General features: G+C 45.8%; 2 protein-coding genes across 5 annotated transcripts in view; one reads left to right on the forward strand and one right to left on the reverse strand.

Moving 5' to 3' along the window:
- The window catches only part of AFTPH (aftiphilin), a 69,650-nt gene extending 63,656 nt beyond the window's left edge, over window positions 1-5,994 (forward strand). For all 3 annotated transcript variants that reach the window (XM_058667882.1, XM_058667881.1, XM_058667883.1), the window contains one exon: window positions 5,820-5,994. In XM_058667882.1, the coding sequence (XP_058523865.1) occupies window positions 5,820-5,964 (145 nt within the window). In that variant the 3' untranslated portion in view covers window positions 5,965-5,994. The remainder of the gene's footprint in view (window positions 1-5,819) is intronic.
- Window positions 1-24,739, reverse strand: part of SERTAD2 (SERTA domain containing 2) — a 204,826-nt gene that overhangs the window by 4,898 nt on the left and 175,189 nt on the right. The window lies entirely within an intron of this gene.

The raw sequence follows: 24,739 nt of genomic DNA on the forward strand, positions 1-24,739 counted from the left end.
TGTGCCATTAGGAGGAGCTCTAAACCACATTGTTAATTTACTTGCTGTCCTAATTTTTTGCCTTATTGTCGAAACATGCTGTGCACTAGCAAACTTTCCTAACCCCTGCCACTTCATTTTGTCCTTTTTTTTCTACATTACTTGGAAATGAAATCAAACTACAGCTTTTATCTTTTTCTACATTACTTGGAAATGAAATCAAACTACAGCTTTTATCTTTGTCTATTATACAGTTACATTAAGTATCTGTCCAATTTCCTATTTTAAAAAAATTGATAACACATTGCCCACTTTATATTGTTTTAGGCAAAGTATATATTATGTGAAAATAGAAAAAACTAAAATATTTGCAAGTGTTAACATTTACTAAAGTCTTAAAATACCATAAAATGTCCCAAAGAGTCCCAGTAGAATAAAGAGATGGATGGGTAATATAGAAATTTTTTAAACTACTAAAGGCACAGCAAAGTCCTCCTGGCTTTTCACAGTGTACAGAACAGAGTAAAAAACACAGGGCCTGCTGAGTAAGGAAGGGTTACACAATGGTAAATAGAGGCAGAAAAAAATTTGACATGGCACAAACTGCACCCCACAAGTACATCTAAGAAGGGCCTTTGAGTATGTAATACGTGTGCTCTGTTCTCTTTACAGGATGCAAAAGTTAAAATGCCTCAAAGGGAGAATTTAAGACACTAAGATTCTTAGTTCTAAAGCAGTTGTATCATCTTCCTTAGCTTTCCTAATAAGAATTACTTCCTAATCTAAATTACCTTCTTAAATCTAGTTGCCACAGACCTTTACATGAAGGTTATAAAGGAAAAACGACTAGTTGCCGTTGGGAATACATTTTTGCCTTTTTAGCCCTTTTATTGAGATTTCATTCATATACCATAAAGCCCACTTTGTAAGTATGTAGTTCATTTGTTTCTGCTGATTTCATACCATTTAGTTCTAGAATGTTCTTGCCCCAAAAAAGAAATCCATAACCATTAGCAGTCCATTCCTATACTTCTTTCTCCAATCTCTGTAATAATCATTTGGTTTGTCTATAAATTTGCCTATTTTGGTTATTTGGTATAATGGAATCCTAAAATCTGCTTCCTTTTGTGTCTTAAAAGTTACGTTGTAACATTCATTAATAGTTCACTCCTTTATGTGGAAATAAAGCAGCTAATCCATTTATCAACTGATCCAGCATTTGGATCGCTTTCACTCTTGCTGTAATCTTGTACGAACACACATGTTTTCAATACTTTGGAGAGTGAAATTGTTGGATCCTGTAACCATTTTGCCCTTCTGGGAATTGCCAAGTTTTTCAAATGGTGGCATCATCTTACATTCCCACACCATGCTCACATTGCAACTCCTTCATTCCTACCAGCACTTACTGTCTGACTTTGCTGCTGGCTGTCATTTGTTTTCATCTTTCTGGTGGCTTGTGTTGGTAATCTATATGCTTATTGATTATATATTTTTGGGAAGATGTTTAATTTCCTTTGTTTTTTAATAGGATAATTTGTCTTTTTATTGTTGAGTTTTAAGAATGCTAGACCTTTATCAGATATTATTTGCAAATATTTCTCATTCCATCACCTGTCTTTTCACCCTTTTAACAACATCTTTTGAAGAACAAAAGTTTTAAATTTTAATGAGGGCTCGGCAGCGTGGCCTAGTGGCTAGGGTCCTCGCCTTGATCCCATGTGGCCGCTGGTTCTGATCCTGGCAGCTCCACTTCCTCTCTGTCTCTCCTCCTCCTCTCAGTATATCTGACTTTGTAATAAAAATAAAATAAATCTTTTAAAAAAAAATTTTTTTAATGAAATCTGTTTTTCCTCTTTTGTTACTTGGGCTCTGTAGATGTCCCATTTAAGAAACCATTTGTTAATCTACAGATTGTCCTCAAGCATTAAGTATTTTCCTATTACTCTAGGACAGCTGATTCACATCAGTGCATAGGGACTATAGATAAACACACAGACTAACTTTTAAACTTTCTAAATACAACTTCGTATTGCCTTCAAGTAGTGCCTCTGGAATAAAGCAATGGCAGAAACCCTGGGATAACTTTGACCCGCTGTTCCTTGGGTTATGGCATCCTCCTTGCTCTCCTCCTCCTGGACCCTACTGCACTCCGCAAGTGGGAACGTCCATTGAGGCACGATTTTGTTACTGTTTGAAGTCATTTCTATCATTGCAGAAGCAATAAAGTTATATTATAGGTGGCTAGAAAATAGACTATTCCTTTCTTACCATTCAAATCACTATGAAGGACATTCAAAAAGCTCACAGGAAATGGAATAAAAAGTTGCAGTTATTTTAGTTTAAAAAATTGAAATTTATGCTTAGAAACTGAACATGATTTAAAAACAAACAAAAAAACCTAAGTATTATGGAAGAGGTTTTCTCACTGAAAAAGGGTCCTTGGAATTTAACCATGTCAGGCTAGTCATTTATATTATTAGCTGCAGACAGACATTTAAGAATGTAAAACAGGACAGCAAGCACTGTCATATATCAGGTAAAACCTCTCTTTGCAGTGCCAGCATCCAAAGTGGACCTGGGTTCTAGTCCCAGCTGTTCCATTTCTCACCCAGCTCTCCGATAGTGTGGCTGGGAAGCAGTATTCAGGATGTCCCAAGTCTTTGGGGCCCTTCACCCACGTGGGAGACTTGGAGGAGCTCCAGCCATGGCAGCTGTCTGGGGTATGAACCAGTGGATAGAGATCTCTGCCTTTCTCTCTCCTCCCCTGTCACTCTGCCTTTCAAATAAATCCTTTTTAAAAATCAGGGAAAAATCAGAAGGTGCTACATTGAGACTGTACACTTTCTGTGGTTTCCAGCAGGACTCGTGAAAGTGTTCTTGTTTGGTAAGCACAGAGAGGAACACTGGCTCATTAGAGGACACTCCAGGGAAGCTTTCCCAGGGCATTTCCCAGGGAAGGCTCACTGACTTTCTCAGAACACTCTCCTGATAGATAAACAAATGTTATTGTTCTTTGGTCCTCCAAAAAAATCAACATGCAAAATTCCTTAAACATCCTCCCAAACTTTGTACCTGCTGCATCCACTTTTGCTGTGACTGGATCACTTCCACCTGTTAGCCATTGTTCTTTGAGTGTATCTTTCTTCAGGATCATATTGGTAAAGCCATATTTCATCTTCAAGTTCTTCCACAAAATGGTTCAGAAAATTCATTCCAGTTTAAAATTTTTATTGGTATCTCTGGTCTGTGCAGTTGTTAGCATCCTTTAGGTGGAAAGTTTGCTCCACTTTAAGTTTCCAGTTGAACTCATTGAATTGGTTATTGCCATTGTTGCTCTCACACTTTTTTTTTTTTAAGAAAGAGATTACTTAAAAGGCAGAGAAAGTAAGGGAACTTTATTTCATTGGTTCACATCCCAAATTCCTACAACAGCTGAAGTTTGGCAGGCCTTAGCCAGGAGCCCAGAATTCAATCTGGGTTTCCCACAGGGGTGGCAGGAGCCCAGCAATGTGAGGCATTACGTTCATCCTGCTTGGACGCATGTTAGCTGGCACGGCAGTGGGCAAGCCTCAAACCCAGGCATTCAGTAGGAGATGCAGGCATCTCGGGTGCAGTAGAGCCCTGGCACCAAGTGCCTGCCCTAGCTGACCACTGAGGGCCTTGCACAGTGCCGTGCATGGCCTGCCTGCCACTGCTACAGGCTTCACCTTCAACATAATTCAGTCCCTTTTGCAACAGGTTACCCATTTCTAAACTGCTTTCTTCCAGACATTATCCCCTCTACTCTAAGACATGGGTGATTACACCAGTCTTGTGCCCAGGCTTTGCTGAAATTTGATTTGTTCTTGGTTAATTCTTAGCAGAATTCATATTACCGTGATGAGGCGTCTTCCAACCAATGCCTTAAGCTTCTAAGTCCCTCAAACTCGATCTGTTCAGACATGTGACACCAAGCTATTTATTTTGATACCAAAAAAATTTAAGAATTGGTTCCTTTTTTTTTAAAATGTATTTTCCATAAACACTTGAAGACACCCTCCCCCCAATTTGTAAACAAAAATGAGATTTATAAGCCATGCTGAGGCAAACCTGCTACTTCACTGACTTCCATCTGCGATGTCAGTGAGTTACCATCTCGCCAACAGGTAGGCCTAATTCAGAATTCCCCGGGAATACCCCTTCTCTGCTCCGTGCAAACCTGTATTCAGCTGTACCTGGTTCGTAGGCCTCTGCAGTGCCTCTCACCTAACTTGTCTTCTTCATCCTTTTTGTTTCCTGTGCAAGAACACTAGCATGATTTAAAAAAAAAAAAAACACAGTCCATTTGCCTTATGCAGTGTCCTAAGCTCTGTTTGTCCCTTTGCTTTCTTCAGATAGTATTTACTGCTCTCTATTCACCTAATTCCCTGTAAATTACATATTAAAGACTGCTGAGTTCAGGGTGGACTTTCTGGCTAGAACATGTCAGATGGTAAAGCACTTCAGGAGACACTAACTGGTTGGCTCCCTTGTTAGTAAGTAAAAGTAACCACCTGTGGAGACCAACCTTGTCCATATCACAGTTTTTCACTGAGACAACACGGTATTTGATTTTATTGTGGAATGATCAACTATCCAAGTCCTCCAACTCACAGGCTACTTGATAGATTTGTTACCAATGAAGTACAGTTAAAAAAAATACACATTTTAATCAGGAAAAGAGAATTGTATTCCATCCTTCTAAGAAACCCCAGTTCCAGCTGTCTGCCTACTGATAAACTCAGGTCCTCCCCTGTTGTTGGATTTTTCTTTTTTTCATTCACCCTATGAAATCTGTATTGCAGCTTGGACTCAAAAATGATAACAGAAAATTCTTAGTTTTACATAGAGGTATCCACTGTCTGTCCTGTCTCGCTTCACACTTCCTGCTCCCACCTGCGCTTGTTGTTCTGAGGGTAGTCTGTACCCCTCTAACAGAGGCCAGCTGTCCTTTACAGCAGGGAAGATTTGGGCTATCCAGAATCACTTTAAAAGTATCTTTGTCTACAGTCCATTCTCTGTGGCGACAACTACTCCTTCAATAGATTTCATAGCTGAGGAGATATAGTGTGGATTATAATCATGGGTTCAGCGTGAGCCACATTTGAGTTTCATATGGCGTTTTCCTTAGTTCCCCAACTGGCACCAGGGGTTTGTTTTGTTTTTAATTTCCATTGCTAGGCCCTAACTACTCACTTTCATTCTGGGGTCCAGTGTCAGGATCAGTCATGGGCCAGGCCATAGGATGTAGGGGTCGCTTTTTGCTGGACTACAGCCTCAGCCCCAGTAGACAAGCCTCATGGGCCTGCTGGGGCCTTTGTGCATCCACACAGGGCCAAGACTTAGTGTTTGAGCTGAATACTCTTGAGATTCTCATTGGAGATGAGGCCAGCCTGGGGTTAACATCACATGCACAGCCTGCGCCAGACATGTCAGAGGTGGTAGAGACTTGGGTAGTCTGACATAGGGCTGAGGAGGAAATCCTGGATGGAAGGTGACTAGGATATCGGCTTCCTGTTTCTGCTTAGTAACATTCTGAATTTATTCCTGGGTAGAGGCTTCTGCCTGAAGCAGAGCTGTGAGCTGTGTCGGGACACAGCTGGCTGTGACAAGGAGACAGGAAAATGTTGCTCTGAGCATCGGCTTCTAGCATGAGATTCCTGCAACAGGGAAGTAGTACATTGTGCTGGAGGAGCCAGAGGAGGGGCAGATCCCCCCCTCCACCGCCCAGACTGCTAACTGCCTGCCTGGACAGGAGAGATCGCTTTCCACTTGAGCGACAGCAAAGTCACATTAACACTTCTTACTTCTGCCAATAGGAAACCGAAAAGAGAAGAGCACTTAAGTGCAGAAGCTCTCAAGGTGATCGCGAGCCTTCCCGACCTGACCTTCATGCATGCCAAGGTGTTGATGTTCCCAGCCACCCTGACGCCCTCCACAGGCTCCCGGGAAAAGGCGGACTGAGGGCTGATGGCAGTGCTCCTCTGTCCTCCAGCCCCGCTACCATCTAAAGCATACTTGCTGCAATTAAAAAAAAATCAAATTCAGCTGATTTGTTGGTAAGCCGCACTAGAAAGGTATACATAGTAATGTATATTTATTTACATACTGAAGTCCTAAATTTATATTAGAAGAAAATGTAAATAATTGGGGGTGAACATTTTTGAAGATTTATTCTTTTTGTGTTGCTGGGGTGTATACATTTATGTCTTTGTGAAATACACTGGTGGTGTCCTTCTTACAAACCTTTTGAAATAAAAATGTAAAAGCATCTCCATTGTCTATGAAACCCCTCAGTCCTTTCAAACTGCATTGACTGTCCTCTTCAATTTTCCTATCTTACGTTGAATGATTTTGCTATCATCAGTATGCCCCAAAGTCTGTTTAAATTTTTTCCCTTTAGTTTTTGCGTGTGATGGGTTTGTTCCAGATCTGGTTTTTGTTAGCGTTTTGGGGCTCTTTTCTAATCCTGTCAGTCTGGCATATTGTTTGACCTTTTGTAAGGTACTTCAACGATTACCCTAGTTAAGGACATGGATCTTGTTGGAAGTTGATTGGAGAGGGTTAAACAGGATTCTGTCTGTTTTACATTAGTTTGATTTGGAGAAGGACCAAATTATATGAATGTCTTAAAATGAAATTTACTTGTTGCCGATTTTTTGTTCTATTGTACCACTATTTTTTGACGATTTTGCACAGTGTAAAATGACATAATCATAGATTGCTATGGTTTAGGCTGTAAATACAGTAAAAAAAAACTATGGGTTTTAAATGTTTGGGGAAATTCCTATGGAAAAAAAGAGAGACATGTAGAAGAACCTCTTCCAAGGTTAATGTGCATGCCCGGAGTCTTCTGAGATTTCAGTGTGTAAATTTCCTTTTAGCTTACAAAAATAAAATAATTTAAAAGAAACTTTGTCTTGACATTCTCACTTAAATATCAAAATACAGAGAGTTTAATACTGAATAAAACTTCACATCAAATGTATTCTAGCCCAAGAGAAATGATTTGCTAGGGCACATACCCTGTAGAAACCAGAAATATTTACAATCTAAAGAAGCTCCTATAATTCATTGTAACATATCTTTATCAGAATACTGGCAAAGTAAAGTAGGGATTTGTAGGATTTTTTCCTTTGTGAGAAGCTACATATAAGGTGGCCAGTGTTCCACAGTGTAGGCTAAGGCTCCTGTGTTGCCAGAATGCCATGGCAGAGTGCCTGTTCCAGTCCTGATCCTGCTTTCTGCTAATCTACCTGGAAGAGCAATGAAAGCCCCGTACTTCTGCCTCTGCCACCCATGAGGAGGCCAGGATTTAGTTCCTGGTTTCGACTGAATTGGCTGTTGGAGCCATTTGGGGAGTGAAGCAGCTAGAAGATAAAGCTCCCTCTCTCTCTGCTTTTCTAATAAACCTTTCATATATACACACACATACATATGTATGAAATTAAGATAAGCAGAAAGTTAATAAAAAATTCTACAATGTATTAGATACTCCTGCACATCAATAGGCCAGGTGTTTAGCCTCACGATTAAGTCACTGGTTGGGCTGCCCATCCTGTCCTTCTGCTCACGACTCCAACTGCCCACTGATGCACGCACTAGGAGGTGGCAGATGGTGTCGCAAATAGCCGGGTTCCTGCAATCACGTTAGAGGCCTGGACTGAGGGCTCAGCTCCTGTCTTCCACTGCAGCCAGGAGCCACAGCAGGCCTTTGGGGAGGGAACCAGCTGACAGCAACTGCTTGACTCTCAGAGAACCATTGATGTTTCCTAAGGGACGGGCTGGCGGGCTGGCAGCCTGGCCGCCTTCCACCCTCCTGGGCTGGGGGAGTATTCCCGGGGCCAGCCTGTTGCAGGGGCTACCGGAACACTTGCCCAGATGTGATGTTGCTTGGCCTGAAGCAGTAGTGCAGTTCATTCTGCCTTCTGCCATCCCAAGTTTTTTCCTTCTATCCTTTTTCTGACAAGTCCAAGCTTCCAGTGAGTGTCTAGTAAGTTTTCTGGATGGAAGAAAGTAAGATAATCTACAACAGAACTTCATATTTCAGCTTAATGGGCCACCTCTACAGCTCATTACAACTAAACTGTAGTAAACCCACATAATAGCTGTGGGAAAGTTAACTTTTCTGCCCCATAAGATTCTAAGAATGAGACAGACACTGCCTACCCCACAGCAGTAAGTCATCCATGTAAGAAGCTTGTCCTGTGTGAGAATAGTCCGTGGTGAACAGAGCACAGCGTCAGGACCCCCTGGAGGGGCTCCCGGAGGTCCAAGAAACAGTCACAGAAGGAAAGGGCACTTTTTAAGACCAATTCGACAGGAGAAACAGATCTTCCATCTGTCAGTTCACTTCCCAAATGGCTGCAGCAGCCAAGGCTGAGCTGATCTGAAGCTGGGAGCCAGGAGCTTCTCGTGATTCTCCCACATGGGTGCCAGGGCCCAAGGACTTGGACCAACTTCTGCTGCTTTCCCAAGCCACAGGCACGGATACAAACTGATATCAGATGCTGGACATTACAAGTCGGGTATTAGTCTGTTGAGCCAACATGCCAGCCCCCCAGGTGCACTCAGAATGCAATAATTTAAATGATGAAGTGGCCCAGCTTCAGTTCAGAGAATAGATGCTTCCTTCGTCTTAAACTTTTCTTGGAAAAGGCAGAGACCTCCCTTTTTTCCTGCTGGTTTTTGATGTTTTAATAACAACTGTATTGATGGTGGGGTATTATAGGTTACAGTACTTTAAGGGAGCGCCCTGAAAATGCTCACCTCTGCACCAGACCAGGCCAGCCACAGTGGCCGGCGGCATAAGGGTCCTGAATGCTGCCCTGGAGCCTCAGCTGCGGGAGAGCTTGGCAGCTGCATGCTTGTCCTGCTGCTTCCAGCATCTCCCCAGTGCCTTTCCTGTCGCCAGGAAGTCCCTGCAGTGCTGGGGAGGGGAAAACCTGCAGGCCAAATTACATGCTAGCTTAACCATCAGCTGTGTCCTTTACATCTTAAAATCTGCTTATTGGGACTGTACTGTGGCATATCACGCTAATCCTCCACCTGCAGTACTGGCATCCTATATGGGCACCTGTAAAAATTCCAGCTGCTCCAGTTCTAATCAAGCTCCCTGCAAATGGCTCAGGAGGCAGTGGAGGATGTTCTAAGTGCTTGGGCTCCTGCACACATAGGAGAGATCTGGAAAAAGCTCCTGGCTCATGGCTTCAGACTGGCCTTTCCCCAGCCCATGGAGCCATTTAGGGAGGGAACCAGCTGATGAAAGTGCTCTCTGGCTCGCTCGCTCGCTTGCTTTTTCACTCTTTCTGAAACTTTGCATTTTAAATGACATTTTGAAAAAAAAAAAAATTGCTCGGGAATAGGAAGTGACCTTGTGGCCTGATGCTTAAGGTGTCAGTTGCAATGACGTGCCCCACATTAGAGTGCCTGCATCAATGTCCAGCTCCTCTCTCTGCTCCGGCTGCCAAGTAATGTGGACTCAGGAAGGTGGTGGAAGTTGATGACTCGAGCCACTGGATCCCTGCTGTGGCAGCCAGCTTCAGCCCTGCTATTGTGGGCCTTTGGGAAGTGACCTGGTGCATGGATGGGAACTAGCTCTCAAAGCCACATGTCATTCTCTGGGTTACTGCGAGCCGCAGTGGGAAGCACAGGCGCCAACTCGCCTGAGCTATGTCACTACTATCTCCATGAGTCATGTGTTACTAGAGAAACTTGTTCTTCCCTCTGTATGACTGTGCTCCTTATTGAGAACCTGTCATCTCATCCCCTCATGTTTCCTGAATCAGTTAAGCTCAGTCTTGGTTATGACTAACAAAAATTCCAAATACTGCATTTCACGTCGTAACTGTCACAGTTAGGCATCTCTGAAGTTGGAAAGTGTTGCGCAATAAGAAGGGTTGTCTGTTTAACTGGAAATGGCTTTTCTTAGGGATATATGCGGTAATGCTGTTGTACATCCATGTCAGCTGCCGACAGTGGATTACAGAGCAGAGGGTCATTTCTCTACAAGACGTCAGTCCGGGGCAGCCAGGAGCTTCCCAAACCCCTTAGAGCCTGGGGGTTTTGCTCTCTGCTCTGCCTTTCTCAGCATGTGGTTTTTACCTGCTGATCCAAAGGGGCTGTTGAAGTGTTACCCATCATGCCTATATGCCACGTGAAGAGGTGCCAAGGACCAGCCCATAAGGCATCCACACTATTTCCAGTTACAGTCTGTCTACTGGCCAGAGTTGGTAACAACATCTCATCTAGCTGCTAACAAGCCTGAGAAATACCTTTGCTTGTGGCAGTAGAGGGTGGGAGGTATTTAAAAATGGAGAATTAGGGCCCTGCGTGGTAGGGTAGTGGTTAAAGTCCTCACCTTGCACATGCCCAGATCCCATATGGGTGCCAGTTCTAATACTGGCGGCCCCCGCTTCCCATCCAGCTCCCTGCTTGTGGCCTGGGAAAGCAGTCGAGGACAGCCCAATGCTTTGGGACCCTGCACCCGCGTGGGAGACCTGGAAGAGCTCCTGGCTTCGGATTGGCTGAGCTCCAGCCGCTGCAGCCACTTCGGGAGTGAACCATCGGACGGAAGATCTTCCTTTCTGTGTCTCCTCCTCTCTGTTTATCTGCCTTTCCAATAAAAGAATAAATAAATAAATCTTTTTTTTTTTTTAATGGAGAATTAGAGGATTCTAGGGGCAAATAGTTAGCCTGGTGCTTAGAGCATGAAGCAGCTAAGATGGCTGCAGCGCATATCTGAGTGCCTGGGTTTGAATCCCAATTCTCCCCATTCTAGCCACCTGCTAAAGCAGACCTTGAGAGATAGTGATGGCTCAAATAAAAGACCCAGAGTTCCCAGCTCCAGGGGATGTGAGCGCTTGGCCATCTTCTCTCTCTGCCACCCAAATGATGTTTCAAAAGAATTCAACATCTGACAGCCCAAGCCTTGATATTCTTTTTCTTTGGGGGGGGGGGGGAAGGTTTATTTACTTTTATTGGAAAGGCAGATTCAGAGAGAAAAAGAAACAGAGGAAAGATCCATCTGCTGGTTCACTCCCCAAGTAGCCGCAACCGCTGGAGCTGAGCCAATCCAGAGCCAGGAGCCAGGAGCTTGTTCTGGGTCTCCCACATGGGTTCAGAGTCCCAAGGCTTTGGGACATCTCTACTGCTTTCCCAGGCCACAAGCATGGAGCTGGAAGGGAAGTGGAGCAGCCAGGACATGAACCAGCACCCATAGGGAACCCCAGTGAGGATTTAGCCACTAGGATATCACACTGGTTCCTTGATATACTTTTGAGAGAACGTGGACAAGATTCTAGTAGCAAGGAAGAAGTAGAGAACAGATCATGTGAGAACCAGAAGTCTAGGCCTCAGCTGTGTTTTCACTTCTCAGCCTTACAGACAGCCCTTCGTTGAGATGTCATTATCTCTGGGTACCTTTTTGGAGCTTATCCTAGGAGAAGTGCAGTGCATAGGGGACAGTGCATTTGATGGGAACAAATGCTACAGCAAATCACAGGTGGGAGGAGGCAGTAGCCTGATGGGGCAGCAGCATCTGGTCAACGAGGGGCAACAGCTCTGCCACGCGCCCCAATAGCTTGGGTGACCCCTCTCCTGAGACTTGAATTTCACCCAGAAGCTGAGGGATTGGAGTCCCCACACGCAGGAACCAGGGTGGGAAGAAACTTTAGAAAGCCACTGGCTTGGAATGGGCCTGATGGTGCTCTGGAAGCCCACATCCAGCTTCCTGCAGATCCCGGCTCGGGGCGTGGGCCTCGGCCACTCAGACAAGAGAGTGGAGTGGGCTTCCAGGACCCGGACTCCATCCTGGCCAGCTCCGGCTACTGCGAACATTGAAGATACCTCCTTGTCACTCTGTCACTCTGCCAGCTACAAGTTCATAAGCAAAAAAAAAAAAAAAAAAAATACAGACTAGCTAAATGAATTTTTAAAACTCCCAAGGTACAATAATATGTTGGCTGTAAGAAATTCACTTCCTCAGTAAAGATGATCACAGACTGTAAGTAAAAGAATGGAAAAAGATATCATAAAGAAAAGCTGAGAGCAAGCAGAACTATACTCTGTCAGATAAAACATATGCTTCAGGACAAAAGTTGAAAAACAGCAAGGTTACTATATAAATAAGCAGGTCAACAGGATCGACTGTAAATGTATACGCACACAATGCTGGATCACCGTTTTATAAAGCAAGCATGTTTAGCTGTGAAAGGACAGACAAGCACCAACACAGTAATAGTTGAGAACTTCATCTCACTTTCCTTAAGGACAGATCGTCCAGATGTGCGCCTTCCCACCACCACACACACACACAAAAAAAAACCCTTCAGAGTTAAACTTCGTGGCAGACAAAATCGGCTTCACATTTAGAGAACATTCCATCCCACAGCTGATACACATTCCTTCATCAGCACATGGAACATTCTCTAGGATAGGCCATAGATTAGGCCTGACCACAAAACAAGTCTCAATAAATTCAGAAAAATCAGAATTGTATCATGTGTCTTTTCTAACCACAATGGAAAAAAGTTAGAAATCAGTAACAAAAGAAATGTTGGAAGTTATGTAGCGTGAACAGCATGCTTCCAGAAAAACAATAATAAATCACTAAAGAAGTCAAAGGATGACTTTAAAGTTTGAGACAAAAAAGATAACTTTAAAGTTTGAGACAAAATATAACTACAACATATCAAAATCAATACTAAAAGAAAGCTTATAGCAACAGCATCAACTCAAAAAATACTTCTCAAACAACAATGAACCCCAAGGATAAAAACAAGCCAAACCCTTAACTAGGAGAAAGAAAGAAATTAGAATAAGATGCTGGACTCTATGCACGGTACATGCTTGCAATGAAAGAAACAAGACTGGGTTTGAACTGTAATACTGCAATAAGGTGGAGCAATCCACCACGGGGGAGCGGATGGGGGAACATCAGAGCCTATGAAACAATGTTATAAAGTGAAATGCAATAAATACATATAAAGAAAAAATACATACAAAGGAAATAATTTAAAAGATGAATGTAATGAAAAGTTGGCTTAAAAAAAAAACAACACTTTGACCTAAACCACTTCGAGACAGGGCTGGCACTGTGGCATATTGGGTTAAGCTGCCACCTGTGACACTGGCTTGAGTCCTGGCTGCTTCCACTTGTATTCCAGTTCCCTGCTAATGTGCCCGAGGAAGCAGCAGAGGACGGCCCGAATGCTCGAGTCTCTGCAGAGGCTCCAGGCTCCTGGCTTTCAACAGGTCCATCTCCAGCAGAGTGGCCATTTGGAGAGGGAATTAGTGGATGGAAAAATCTGTCTCTCCTCCTTCTCCCTCTCACTCTCTGTAATTCTGACTTCCAAATAAAATCTTTAAGAGACAAGAGAGAAGGCTCAAAATCAGATGGGGAAGGAAATATTACAACAGACTCCATGAAAGCACACGAGATCACTGGGGACTGATTATCAGAAAGAGCTGCCTCCACACCAGCAATGCAGACAGCCTTGCAGTGGCTAAGTTTCTGACATAGAGCTTATCAGAATTGAACCAGGAGAACAGAAAAACCAAACACACCAGTGGTAAGCGATGAGACTGCATCAATAACCAAAAATGTTTCCCAACAAAATAAGCTCAGGATCAAATGGTCTTACTATGGTGTTCTTACACATACCTAAGAACTAACATCAACCCATCTGAGATAACACACCATAGATATACAAAGAATTACCAGGAGTCACTATAGTTATAAACCAACAAATTGGAAAATACAGAAGAAATCAGATTTTTCACCTACACAGTCTTCCTAAATTGAATCATGACGACACAGAAAACCTTAATGGAGCAACAACTAAGATTGAAGCAGTAATAAAGACCCTCCCAACAAAGTCCAGGGCTGGTCAGCTGAACTGCTGCATTCTACTAAACTATACATTAATTCATGAGGTGGAGGGAGCTTCCACCAGCATGGTGGCTACTAGGGGTACCTGAACCAGGTTGGACTCAATGCTTGCAGCCCTGGCCACGGGCACTGCTGCCACACAGTGAGCAAGTACTGGGCTTGCCAGCGGCGAACTCTAGGGTCTTTGGGGTATGTAATTGCTGGCTAGGGACATCCATGGATAAGGCCACTGTGTGTATAAGTGAGGAATGAATCCTGTGTAACTCCCAGTGACGGGGTCACTGCACTTGCGGGTAAGCAAGGGGACTGGAACCTGGTGGTTTGGAGGGGAGAGTCTGTAAGATCTGTATGGGTCAGAATGATTCACAAACCCACATGGGAGCCCCGAAATGGGCTGTTAGTGCAAAACATTGCTGACTGCCACATACCAGCCCAAACAAAAGCTGTGGCTGGGGGCCTGTCTGGTAGGGCTGAATCCCAGTACCTGGCTGAGTAACGGAGCTGGGGACGGGTCACATTAGGCAGGGTCATGACACTAAGCAGCACACAAGAGAACCAGGTCAGGGGGTAGACTCTGCAGGGCATAAGTGGGCCCAATCCTGTGGAAATACAAGTCCCGCTGGTTAGCTTAAGAGTTGGGGTGGTGCGAATAGCCAAAACCATTCTGAAGAATAGGAACTTAATAGGGGGAATCACAGTACCGGATCTCTGGACATACTATAGGGCAGTGGTAATCAAAACAGCGTGGTACTGGCACAAAGATAGAGAGGAAGATCAGTGGAACAGAATAGAAACAACAGAAGGAAACCCACACAAATACAGCCAATTAATCTTTGACAAAAAGACAAACGACAATCCAAGCAAATGGGAAGGTCTGTTCAATAAATGCTGTTGGGACAACTGGTTGATACCCTGCAGAAACAAAAAGATAGACCCATATCTATCACCATACACTAAGATCAGATCTAAATGGATAAAAGATCTAAACCTACATCCAGAAACCTTCAAACTCTTGGAAGAAAATGTTGGAAACACACTCCAAGACTTAGGTGTAGGCCCTGACTTCCTAAAAAGGACTCCAAAAGCACTAGCAGTCATGACCAAAATAAACAAATGGGACTTCATCAAACTAAGAAGCTTCTGTACAGCAAGGGAAACAATCAAACAAAGTAAAAAAGCAACCCACAGAATGGGAGAAGATCTTTGCACACTACATAGGTGATAGGGGGCTAATCTCCAGAATATACAAAGATCTCCAGAGAAATCAAAACACCAGAACAAACAAACTACTCAAGAAATGGGCACGGGAAATTGGCAGACACTTCACGAAAGAACAAACCCAAATGGCAAACAAACATATGAAAAAATGTTCAAGTTCCTTGGCAATAAGGGAAATCCAAATGAAGACAACAATGAGGTACCACCTAACTCCAGTTAGGATGGCACACATACATAAAACCACCAACACTTGCTGGCGAGGATGTGGGGAAAAGGGAACCCTACTCCACTGCTGGTGGGACTGCAGACTTGTACAGCCTCTATGGAAATCAGTTTGGCAAATACTCAAACAACTGAAAATCAACATACCATATGATCCAGCAATAGCACTCCTAGGGATATATCCAAAACATCAGCTACACAAGAAACCAACATGCACGCCTATGTTCATAGCAGCACAATCTATAATTGCAAAAACTTGGAAACAACCAAAATGCCCATCAATAGAAGACTGGATAAGAAAGCTATGGTTTATTTACTCCATGGAATACTACTCAGCTATTAAAAAAAAAAACGAAATGCAGTTCTTTGTGGCCAAATGGGCCCAACTGGAATCCATTATGCTAAGAGAAATGAACCAATCCCAAAAGGTTAAATACCACGTTTGCCTTAATCTGAGATGAAAAGGTGTCAATCTGGAAGATAGTACCTGTATATTGTAATATCATTGCAATCTCTAACAGCCTGTATCCAATGCAACAAGATAATGCGATGTAATCTATAAATCAACAATTAATGTCAGACTGCTCATGATCTACATCAAAAAACTGTAAAACCTAAAACACCCTCAATACCCTATGTTACTGGGCCTGGCGGCGTGGCCTAGCAGCTAAAGTCCTCGCCTTGAACGGGCCCCGGGATCCCATATGGGCGCCGGTTCTAATCCCGGCAGCTCCACTTCCCATCTAGCTCCCTGCTTGTGGCCTGGAAAAGCAGTCGAGGACGGCCCAAAGCTTTGGGACTCTGCACCCGCGTGGGAGACCTGGAAGAGGTTCCTGGTTCCCGGCATCGGATCGGCGTGCACCGGCCCGTTGTGGCTCACTTGGGGAGTGAATCATCGGATGGAAGATCTTCCTCTCTGTCTCTCCTCCTCTCTGTATATCTGGCTTTCTAATAATAATAAAATCTTTAAAAAAAAAATACCCTATGTTACTCCAGAATGGGGAGGGAATGCAGGGAAATCTTCCATTACCATAAAAAGAGTGAGGAAAAAGTACAATATAGCCTATCAAGATCAAATCGGGTAATTCACAGACAACAGACTCAAAGCGGCACTAGACAATAGTAAGCTACTATACTAAGGCATGAGGGGGGAATTGAGAGCAATCCTGACAGCCCCTTAACAGGAGGTCACATTTGTGGAGCAGGGGGGTACTCCAGAGTGGAGCAGGTGGTAAGGAGGAAGCTCGGATCCCAACCCTGAAGACTCCCAGATCTTCACCACAGACTATTAATACGAGCAACAAGGACTATATCCCAACTGCCAAGGAGGCCACGGGGAATTGGATGCCCTCGAAGGCCGAGAACTCTGAGGTCCCCCACCCCCAGCCGGAACCTCCACAGGGGATGGAAGAAGTCCAAACATACTATGCAGAAACCAACGTCATCGGAACAACAACCAGAAGCCCTGAGTAGTCCACAGAAACAGAAGAACAATAAACGTCCTTCGGGACCAGGGAGGAGAGCTTTCTCTGGTCCGAGGCTGGTTCCGGCTCTGGACCCCCACCCTCCCTCGCAATGACCATCGGGATCGCTCCCGAAACCCCTCAAAACAAACAAACAAACATACAAGCAAAAAAAATAAAGCTTAGAATCTGACAGGAAAGAGCTAACGTGGATTTACTCATACCTCACTAGGTGGGACACAAAGATTAGTCACTCCTCACCATGGTGTTGAAGATTTCTCTGCACACCCCTCCAAAAACAAAATGTTCTGCACTTTAATTGTTCACAAATGTCTTGTTAGAGTTATAAGCCAGTCTAGATTATCCCAAAATCTGCCCAGTTTAGCAAAATTATACTTCAACACAACGGCTAAATACTAAAATGAAAATAGACACGAGAAAGCTGAATAGTACCCTATAGCCATTTTAAGGTGTATAGCAGCCAGTTCTGTATATAAACTAAAATTGAAATATCAATGAGCTAATCACAAGATGTGGCTAAGAACTTGCATTTTTTTTTTAACAAGTTGGTTACTCAAAACTATGTCAATTCCATAATGTTGTAAATTGTTGTTGATGTTATGTTGGGACTCTTAATTGATTGGGACGATATTCTACCAGCTCTACCTTCAGACCAGAAATGGTCTCACCAAGAAACTGTTCAACTTATCTGGACAATAAGTAGCTGGACTCTATACTTGGTATATGTTTGCAAAGAAAGAATCTTGATTGAATTTGAACTGTAATACCTCAACAAGGTGGAGGAATCCACCATGGGGCAAGGGCATGGGGAGGGGTTGCGGGAAACTCAGAGCCTATGAAACTGTCACATAAAGCAATGTAATTAATAAAAAAAAAAAGAGTTGGGGTGGTGATGGGCTGAGCTAGGAGTGACCGTGGAACCCACCGACACTTCACAGGTGCTGGGGCTGGAAACGGTCTGGGCAGATCCAGGCTGTAGCAGCTGCACTTGCATCCTAAACCAGGGTGTGAAGCAGGCCGGGCCAGATCATCCTCCAGCTCATACAAAGGCCAAGATGGAGTGGCAGGCTGTGCCGGGCAAGGGCCTAGCACCTGCTGGAGCATGTGAGATCTGGGTCAGGGAGTGGGCCGAGTGGGGTAACCTGGCAAACTGCCCTACTGGGGTCACAGCTTCCACTGGTGGGCATGTATTCCACGTGTGTTGGGCAGCTTGAACAGGCTAACTCCAACTATTGGCTAATGTGTGGATTGGTTTTGGAAGGGGGACAGACCAGGTAGGGCCAAGCCAACCTTAGCTCACCAGCAAGAGCAGAAACCAGGCTAGAGCACAGGTCAAGCTCAGTTAAGCTGTCACACCTACCAGTTTGCATGAACCTGGGATAGGAGCAGACTGAGCAGAGCCAGGTTCCAGCACCTACCAGCAAGTGGTGGGACTTGGGCAGGCCGGGTCAGGCCAGGTTATAGCATCCAGAGGCAAAGGTCATGACAGATGGACTATGCCAAGCTGGGTCAGAGCAACCACTGCCACGTGCAAGATCTATAACTGGGAACAGAACTGGTTGGGAGCTAATGGGACGCCCTGGCTGGGTTGTGGTTCCCACTGGTAAGTGTCAGGGCTGGAATGGGAGCCGTGTTCTGGTCTGGACATGACTGCAGTGACCTCTGGCACAAGTGTAGACTAGCGCTAAGTGTGCTGGGCTGGGCTAAACCTTGCATTCGTTGGTGGTCTTGAGGACAGGCTAGGCTAGGTTTTTGCCCCTGCTAAGCTGGGTGTGTGAGCTGTGTCTATATTGTGTGGACCATGCTAGCCTGGGCTGTAACACCCAGCAATAATAACCAGAATGGGTTGAAGGCCAGTCAGGAAAGGCCATTGTTCCTGCTAGGTCAGGAGGTGGACTGAGTAGGGCTGGCCTACAGACCCACCCACGTGCGCGAGATCTGGCACTGGGAGAGGTTGTGATGGAAGAGCCTGGGAAACTCCGTCAGGACACAGTCCCTGCAAGTGAGTGCAGGAACCACAATAGGGAGCAGCCCAGATCAGGCCAGGGAAAGGTACCCAGCGGCATACATTTAGCGCAGGTCAGGGGCAAATAAGCAGGGCCAGTTCACATCGTCCGCTGGTGAATCTGAGCACCAGAACCCAGTGTGGTCAAGCCAGGTTCAGGCGCAACACATGCCAGTACACATGAGGGCTTGGACCGGGTGCCATCTGGGCTGAGTTGGGCTAGGATATAGCCCCCACCAACTTGAGCTGGAATTGGAATTGGGGTTGGGCAGGGCCAGGCTAGGCTACGGCACCCACTGGCAAAAGCTGAGGTGAGGCAGGCCATGCCAGACCCTGCCGCAGGACCCAACCAGCACACGCAAAACCTGGGGGCAGGGGTGGCAAAGACAGTAGGAGGGATGGCATGGGGCTCCCCTGCTGGATCACCACTCATACTGGAGAGCATGAGCTGGGATGGGGGCAGACCAGACCGGGCAGGGCTACAACACCTGTTGGCCTCACGTGAGCTGGATTAGGGAAAAGCCAGACTGGGCTGACTGCTCCTACTGCTGCAAGCGTAAGAGTGGGTGTGGGTACATTTGGCATGGGTCGGGGGCAGACCAGGCTGAATCAGTTCTCATCATCCACTGGCAAATCCGAACACCAGAACAGAGTGTGGGTCGAGTCAGGTTCGGTCGCGACAAAAACCAGTGCACAATACGGAATGCCAGCACGCATGAGAACCAGGAAGGGAGGGGGCAGAGCCAGCAGGGGGATGAAGAGGGTGGTCCCCTCGCTGGACAGCTACTCCCACTGGAGAGCATGAGCTGGGATGGGGACAGACCAGACTAAGCAGGGCTACAACACCTGTGGGCCTCATGTGGACTAGATTAGGGAAAAGCCAGGCTGGGCGGATTATTCCTACTGGTGCAAGCATAAATTAGAGTGGGTGAGGGTTGCTTGGGCTTAGCCGCAGCATCAGCTGGCAGAAGCTGGCACTGGGGGCTGATTCTGTCAAGTTAAACCACAGAACTACCTGGAGAGTACATAATCCGGGAGTGGGAGAGGCCTGGGAGGAAAGTCGTGGGCTCTTTTTTTTTAATTTTTTTTTTATTCATTAATTACATTGTATTACATGACACAATTTCATAGGTACTGGGATTCTCCCCCCTTCACCCCAAACCCTTCCCCCATGGTGAATTCCTTCACCATGATGCATAACCACAGCTCAGGTTCCATTGGGATTCCCTAACTACAAGCTCACACCATATAGAGTCCAGCATCCCACTGTCCAGTCAAGTTCAACGGCCTCTTAGGGAGGCCCTCTCAGGTTTGAAGGCAGAGCCAGCAGAGCGTCACCTCGATCAATTAGAAGTGCCAACATATCATCAGCAACAGTCCAGGTACGATGAGGCTGGTGCAGAGTCCACTGATTGACATAGTCTATCTTAGCGTTTCCCCTTGTCCAGTTTTCCGCTGCAAGCATATAGCTGAGGTGGTTGATTGATCTACTCCATCTTCCATCTTTTCTTGGTTAATGGTTTGATTCCTCCATTTTGTTCAGGGGAATCCCCAAAGAAACTTTGAGGCGTTCCCAGTCCAGGCTCCTACATGTACTACTAGTAAGCACAGTGCCAGCCACAGTCCATCACTCCAATCAGCTGGTGGTTGTAACCCCTGGGTTGGATCTATTCTCAGCAACGACCTCCATTGGAACCAATGAGTATTGCAGCTCTCCCCGGCTCTGCCCATTACACACTCGTCCCTCACCTAAACCAGTGGGAGGTGTGCTGGTCGGGTGCTGCATTCCCTACTGGCACAGGCCATTTTGCCTTGGCATTTTGTGTTTTGTACTGTTTTTTCATCGCAACCAAACCTGGCCAGGCCCCCACACAGTTCCAGTGCTCGGGCTTGCCAGTGGATGACGTGAACTGACTCAGCCTGGTCTGCCCCAACCCGAGCCAAGTGTATGCCAGTGGGTCACTTTCCTAAGCCTCTGCTGGGTTGTTTACCTCCATGCTTCCTGCGTTTATTTGTAGGGTCAGTGTCCTGTCAGAGGAACTGTTCAGATTCCTCCATCCGACCCCTTCCTGGTGTCAGGCTTCATGCATACCAGCAGGTCCTTTGGCCAGCACTGCTCTTCAATCCATTATGGTTCTTGCTGTTGAGAATTTCAGCCCAGCCACGGCTCGTCCATACCCACATATATCTCATATATGGCTCAGTTGGGGTTGAAACCTAGCCGAGCCCGTCCCACATCTATCCTGGTCCTCTAGAGCACCAAACTGTGTTGCAGTCTAATCCAGCATGGTGCGTCAAGTCTGAATCAATATTTGTGCCAAGGGATTACAACTGTGACCCGACCAGAACTCAGCCCCCTTCCAGTTCCTGCACCCCTTAGTGGTAAGCTCCACCCAGCCAAGCCTCCCCTAAGCTCCCCAACCAGGCCTATTCCCAGCCAGTGTTAAGTATGCCAGAGGTTGCTCTGGAACAGCCCAGCGTGCCCCATAGACTGTCATGCCTCCTGCATACACTCCACCAGCCCATCTAAACCGTCCAGTGGGGTCAGAGTTTCCAGGGGGTTGGTCCACGCATACCTGACACATTCTAGCCCCGAGTATGGTTCTCGAATTCCAGTCAATGTCATAGTCCTGCCTTTTGTGACCCCTCTGCTGATCCCTCATCCTATCAGGTAATGGGGTATCCTGCTGGACAAGCCCGGAATTTTGCCTTTTGAATGAACTGGTGTTGGCAATCTGCATTATAAAGTGACTACAGGTTCTTCAGAGGAAGATTAATTGCCATTGAGAATCTTAAGGACTACTACACATTCCAGGGGAACTGTGGGTTCAGCATGGAGCGGCTCATGTAGCATATCAAAGAAACCAAATTCCAGAACTTCTTGGCCGGGCAGCCAGCAGGCACAGCCTGGCGCCAAATGGTGCACTGGCCGCCCGAGAGCCACTCACCCCATGTATGTACGTACGTGGTGGTAAGCTTGGCTGTGTTCGGCTGGAATCGTGGCGGGGGACCTGAGCCCTCCGGGCCACATGGCTGCCCGGGGGGTTGAGCCACTCAGGCCCCGCCCCAGTAGTGGGCTATTCCCTCTTGGGTTACTACCACAGGAGGGCATGAAAACTAGGATGGGGACTGGGGTGGCCAGACAGAGAGGCACTCAACAACATCCGTGAGGGCTGGATAGTTGAGCTGGTTATATGGAACTAAGCTTAAATACCCATTGACAAGTACAAGAGCCAAATGGGATCGGGGACAGACTGGTCTACTGCTACACATACTGGCAAACCAGGGTAGGGGGTGTCTGGTGGGGGTCATTGTGGGTCGCCCCGACTAGGCTGCAGCTCCCACTGGTTGATGTGAGGGCCGAGTATGTGCTGGGCAGAAGCAGGCTGGACTGCAACACCCATTGGTTCCAGTGCAACTCAGGACTGAAAATAGAACCAACCCAGCAACTGCAACCACCAGCTGATCATGGTGATGGACTGTGCCGGGCCCTGTGCTTGCTAGAACATACAAGAATCTGGTCTGGGAATAACTCAAAGTTTCTTTGGGGATCTCCCCAATCGAAATGCCAGACTCAGAACCCTAGCCAAGAAAAGAAAGAAGAAAGAACAGGTCAATCAACCACCTCAGCTATATGTTGGCAGCGAAATACTGGGCAAACAGAGACTCTATGATGGACTATGTCAATCAGTGGATTCTTCAACGACTTCATCGTGCTCGCAGTGGCGGGACTGGCAGCGATTAATAACTGGTGAACTATCAAAATCACTTAAGCAAGTATCTCAGAGCATGCCCCACATCCGGGACCTGGGGTGGGTGGGAAACTGGGTGGGGCTTCTCCCTCAATAACCCCTTTACCTCAGATACATGAAGGAAACAATATGGAAATAATAGTCTTACCCACTTCCCTATAGCCCTTGAACCCCTTTACCGTAATTAACTATATAAAGATTGTCAAAAAATATAATAATAATAAAAAAAGAGTGGGTGTGGGTTGGTTGGGCTCTGCCACAGCATCAGCTAGCAGATGTTGGCACAGAGGGGTAATTCTGTCTGGCCAAACTGCAGAACCACCTGGGGAGTACATGATCCGGGAGTGGGCCCAGTAGGGAAACAGTGGGCACCTCCCTCTTGGATTGCCACTGTCCAGTAAGCATGAGAACCAGGACTGGGGCAGGCATGACTAGACATAGCTTGGCACTCGTTGGCAGGTGTGTGGGCTGGATAGTGGAGCTAGTTGGGTTGAACTAGGCTTCAATGCCCATTGACATGTATGAGAGCTGAATGGGATATGGGACAGACTGGACCAGTCTGCTGTACATACTGGCAAGCATGGGAATCAGGGAAGGGGTGGGGCTGGTGGGGGTTATTGCTCCAACCAGGCTGTAGTTCCCACTGGTTTGGGGGCCAAGTGTGTGGTGGGCAGGATTGGGATGGGCTCCTACACCCATTGGTTTGTGTAGAAGACAGGGTTGGAGGCAGAACTCACCCAGCAATTGCAACCACCAATATATGCATAGGCTGAAAGGGGTGACAGTCTGTGCCGGACCCTGTACTGGTCAGCACACACAAGAATCTGATCTGGAAACACTTCAGATGAAGTTTCTTTGGGGATCCCCCCCTATTGAACTGCTATACTCAGAACCCCAACCATAAAGAGAATTGCAGGTTCTATGATCTGACCACGGAGTGCATGTGTCAAATCTGAGCCTCCTCAGTGGCTCAGACAAGTAGACAGCATATCCAGGTGCACATGGAGGATATGGTAGTACATTGGAGCCTACATAGGACACCTGGTACTACCACAGAGGACAGAACAAATTGATCAACTACCCCAGCCATGTGTTGGCAGTGAAAATCCAGTCAAGTAGATTTGCTAAGGTGGACTATGTCAGCCAATGGATTCTGAAGAGATTTCATTGTGCTTGTAATGGTGAGACTGGCAGCAATTCAGAACAAGTTGAACTATCAAAACCACTTGAGCAGTGCCCTCAGAGCATGCCCCACATTGGGGGCCCTGGGATGGGTGGGAGGGTGGGTGTGGCTTCTCCCTTTTTCTCTCCCCTTCCCCCAGATACAGGAAGGAAAAAGAGAATGTGGAAACAGTGGTCTTACCCACTTTCCTGTAGCTCTTGATCCTTTGAGCTCTAATCAACTATGTAAAAATCAAAATAAAATAAAATTTAAAACAGAGCTAATTCAAATTCTTAAATTATTCAATATAATGCAAAGGGAGGGAATCTTCCCCAACTTTATGAGGCCAGCACCACTTTCATTCCAAAACCAGAAAGCTACAAAGGAAGAGAACTATAGGCCAATATCCCTGATAGACCAAGATAAAATCCTCAGCAAAACACTGGCTAATTGAATCCAACACATCAGAAAGATCTTTCTCTCACTTGCAGGAGGATTTACCCCCGGTATACACGGATGGCTCAACCAGGAGGATTTACCCCTGGTATACAGGGATGGCTCAACCAGGAGGATTTACCTCCGGTATACAGGGATGGCTCAGCAAATCAATAAATGTGATATACTACACTGACAAGCTGAAGAATCATATGATTATTACAGTGGACACAGAGAAAGCATTCAATAAAATGTACCATCCTTTAATGACAAAAACCTTTAGCAAATTGAGTAGAAGGACCATCCCTCAACACAAGGCAGTATATGAAAAGCCCAGAGCATCATACTGAATGGAGAAAAGTTGAAGGCATCTCCACTAAGACCCAGAACCAGACAAGGATGCCCACTCTCACCACGGCTATTCAATACAGTTCTAGAAGTTCTTCCCAGAGCCATCAGGCAAGAAAAAGAAATCAAAGGAGTACACACTTTGGAGGGGAGGAAGTCAGCCTATAAGCAGAGAATTATATAAGGAAACCAAAAGACTGAGAGACTCGGAATTCTCGAGAG

Source organism: Ochotona princeps, chromosome 8 (genome assembly GCF_030435755.1).
Source record: "Ochotona princeps isolate mOchPri1 chromosome 8, mOchPri1.hap1, whole genome shotgun sequence".
Taxonomy (NCBI): Eukaryota; Metazoa; Chordata; class Mammalia; order Lagomorpha; family Ochotonidae; genus Ochotona; species Ochotona princeps.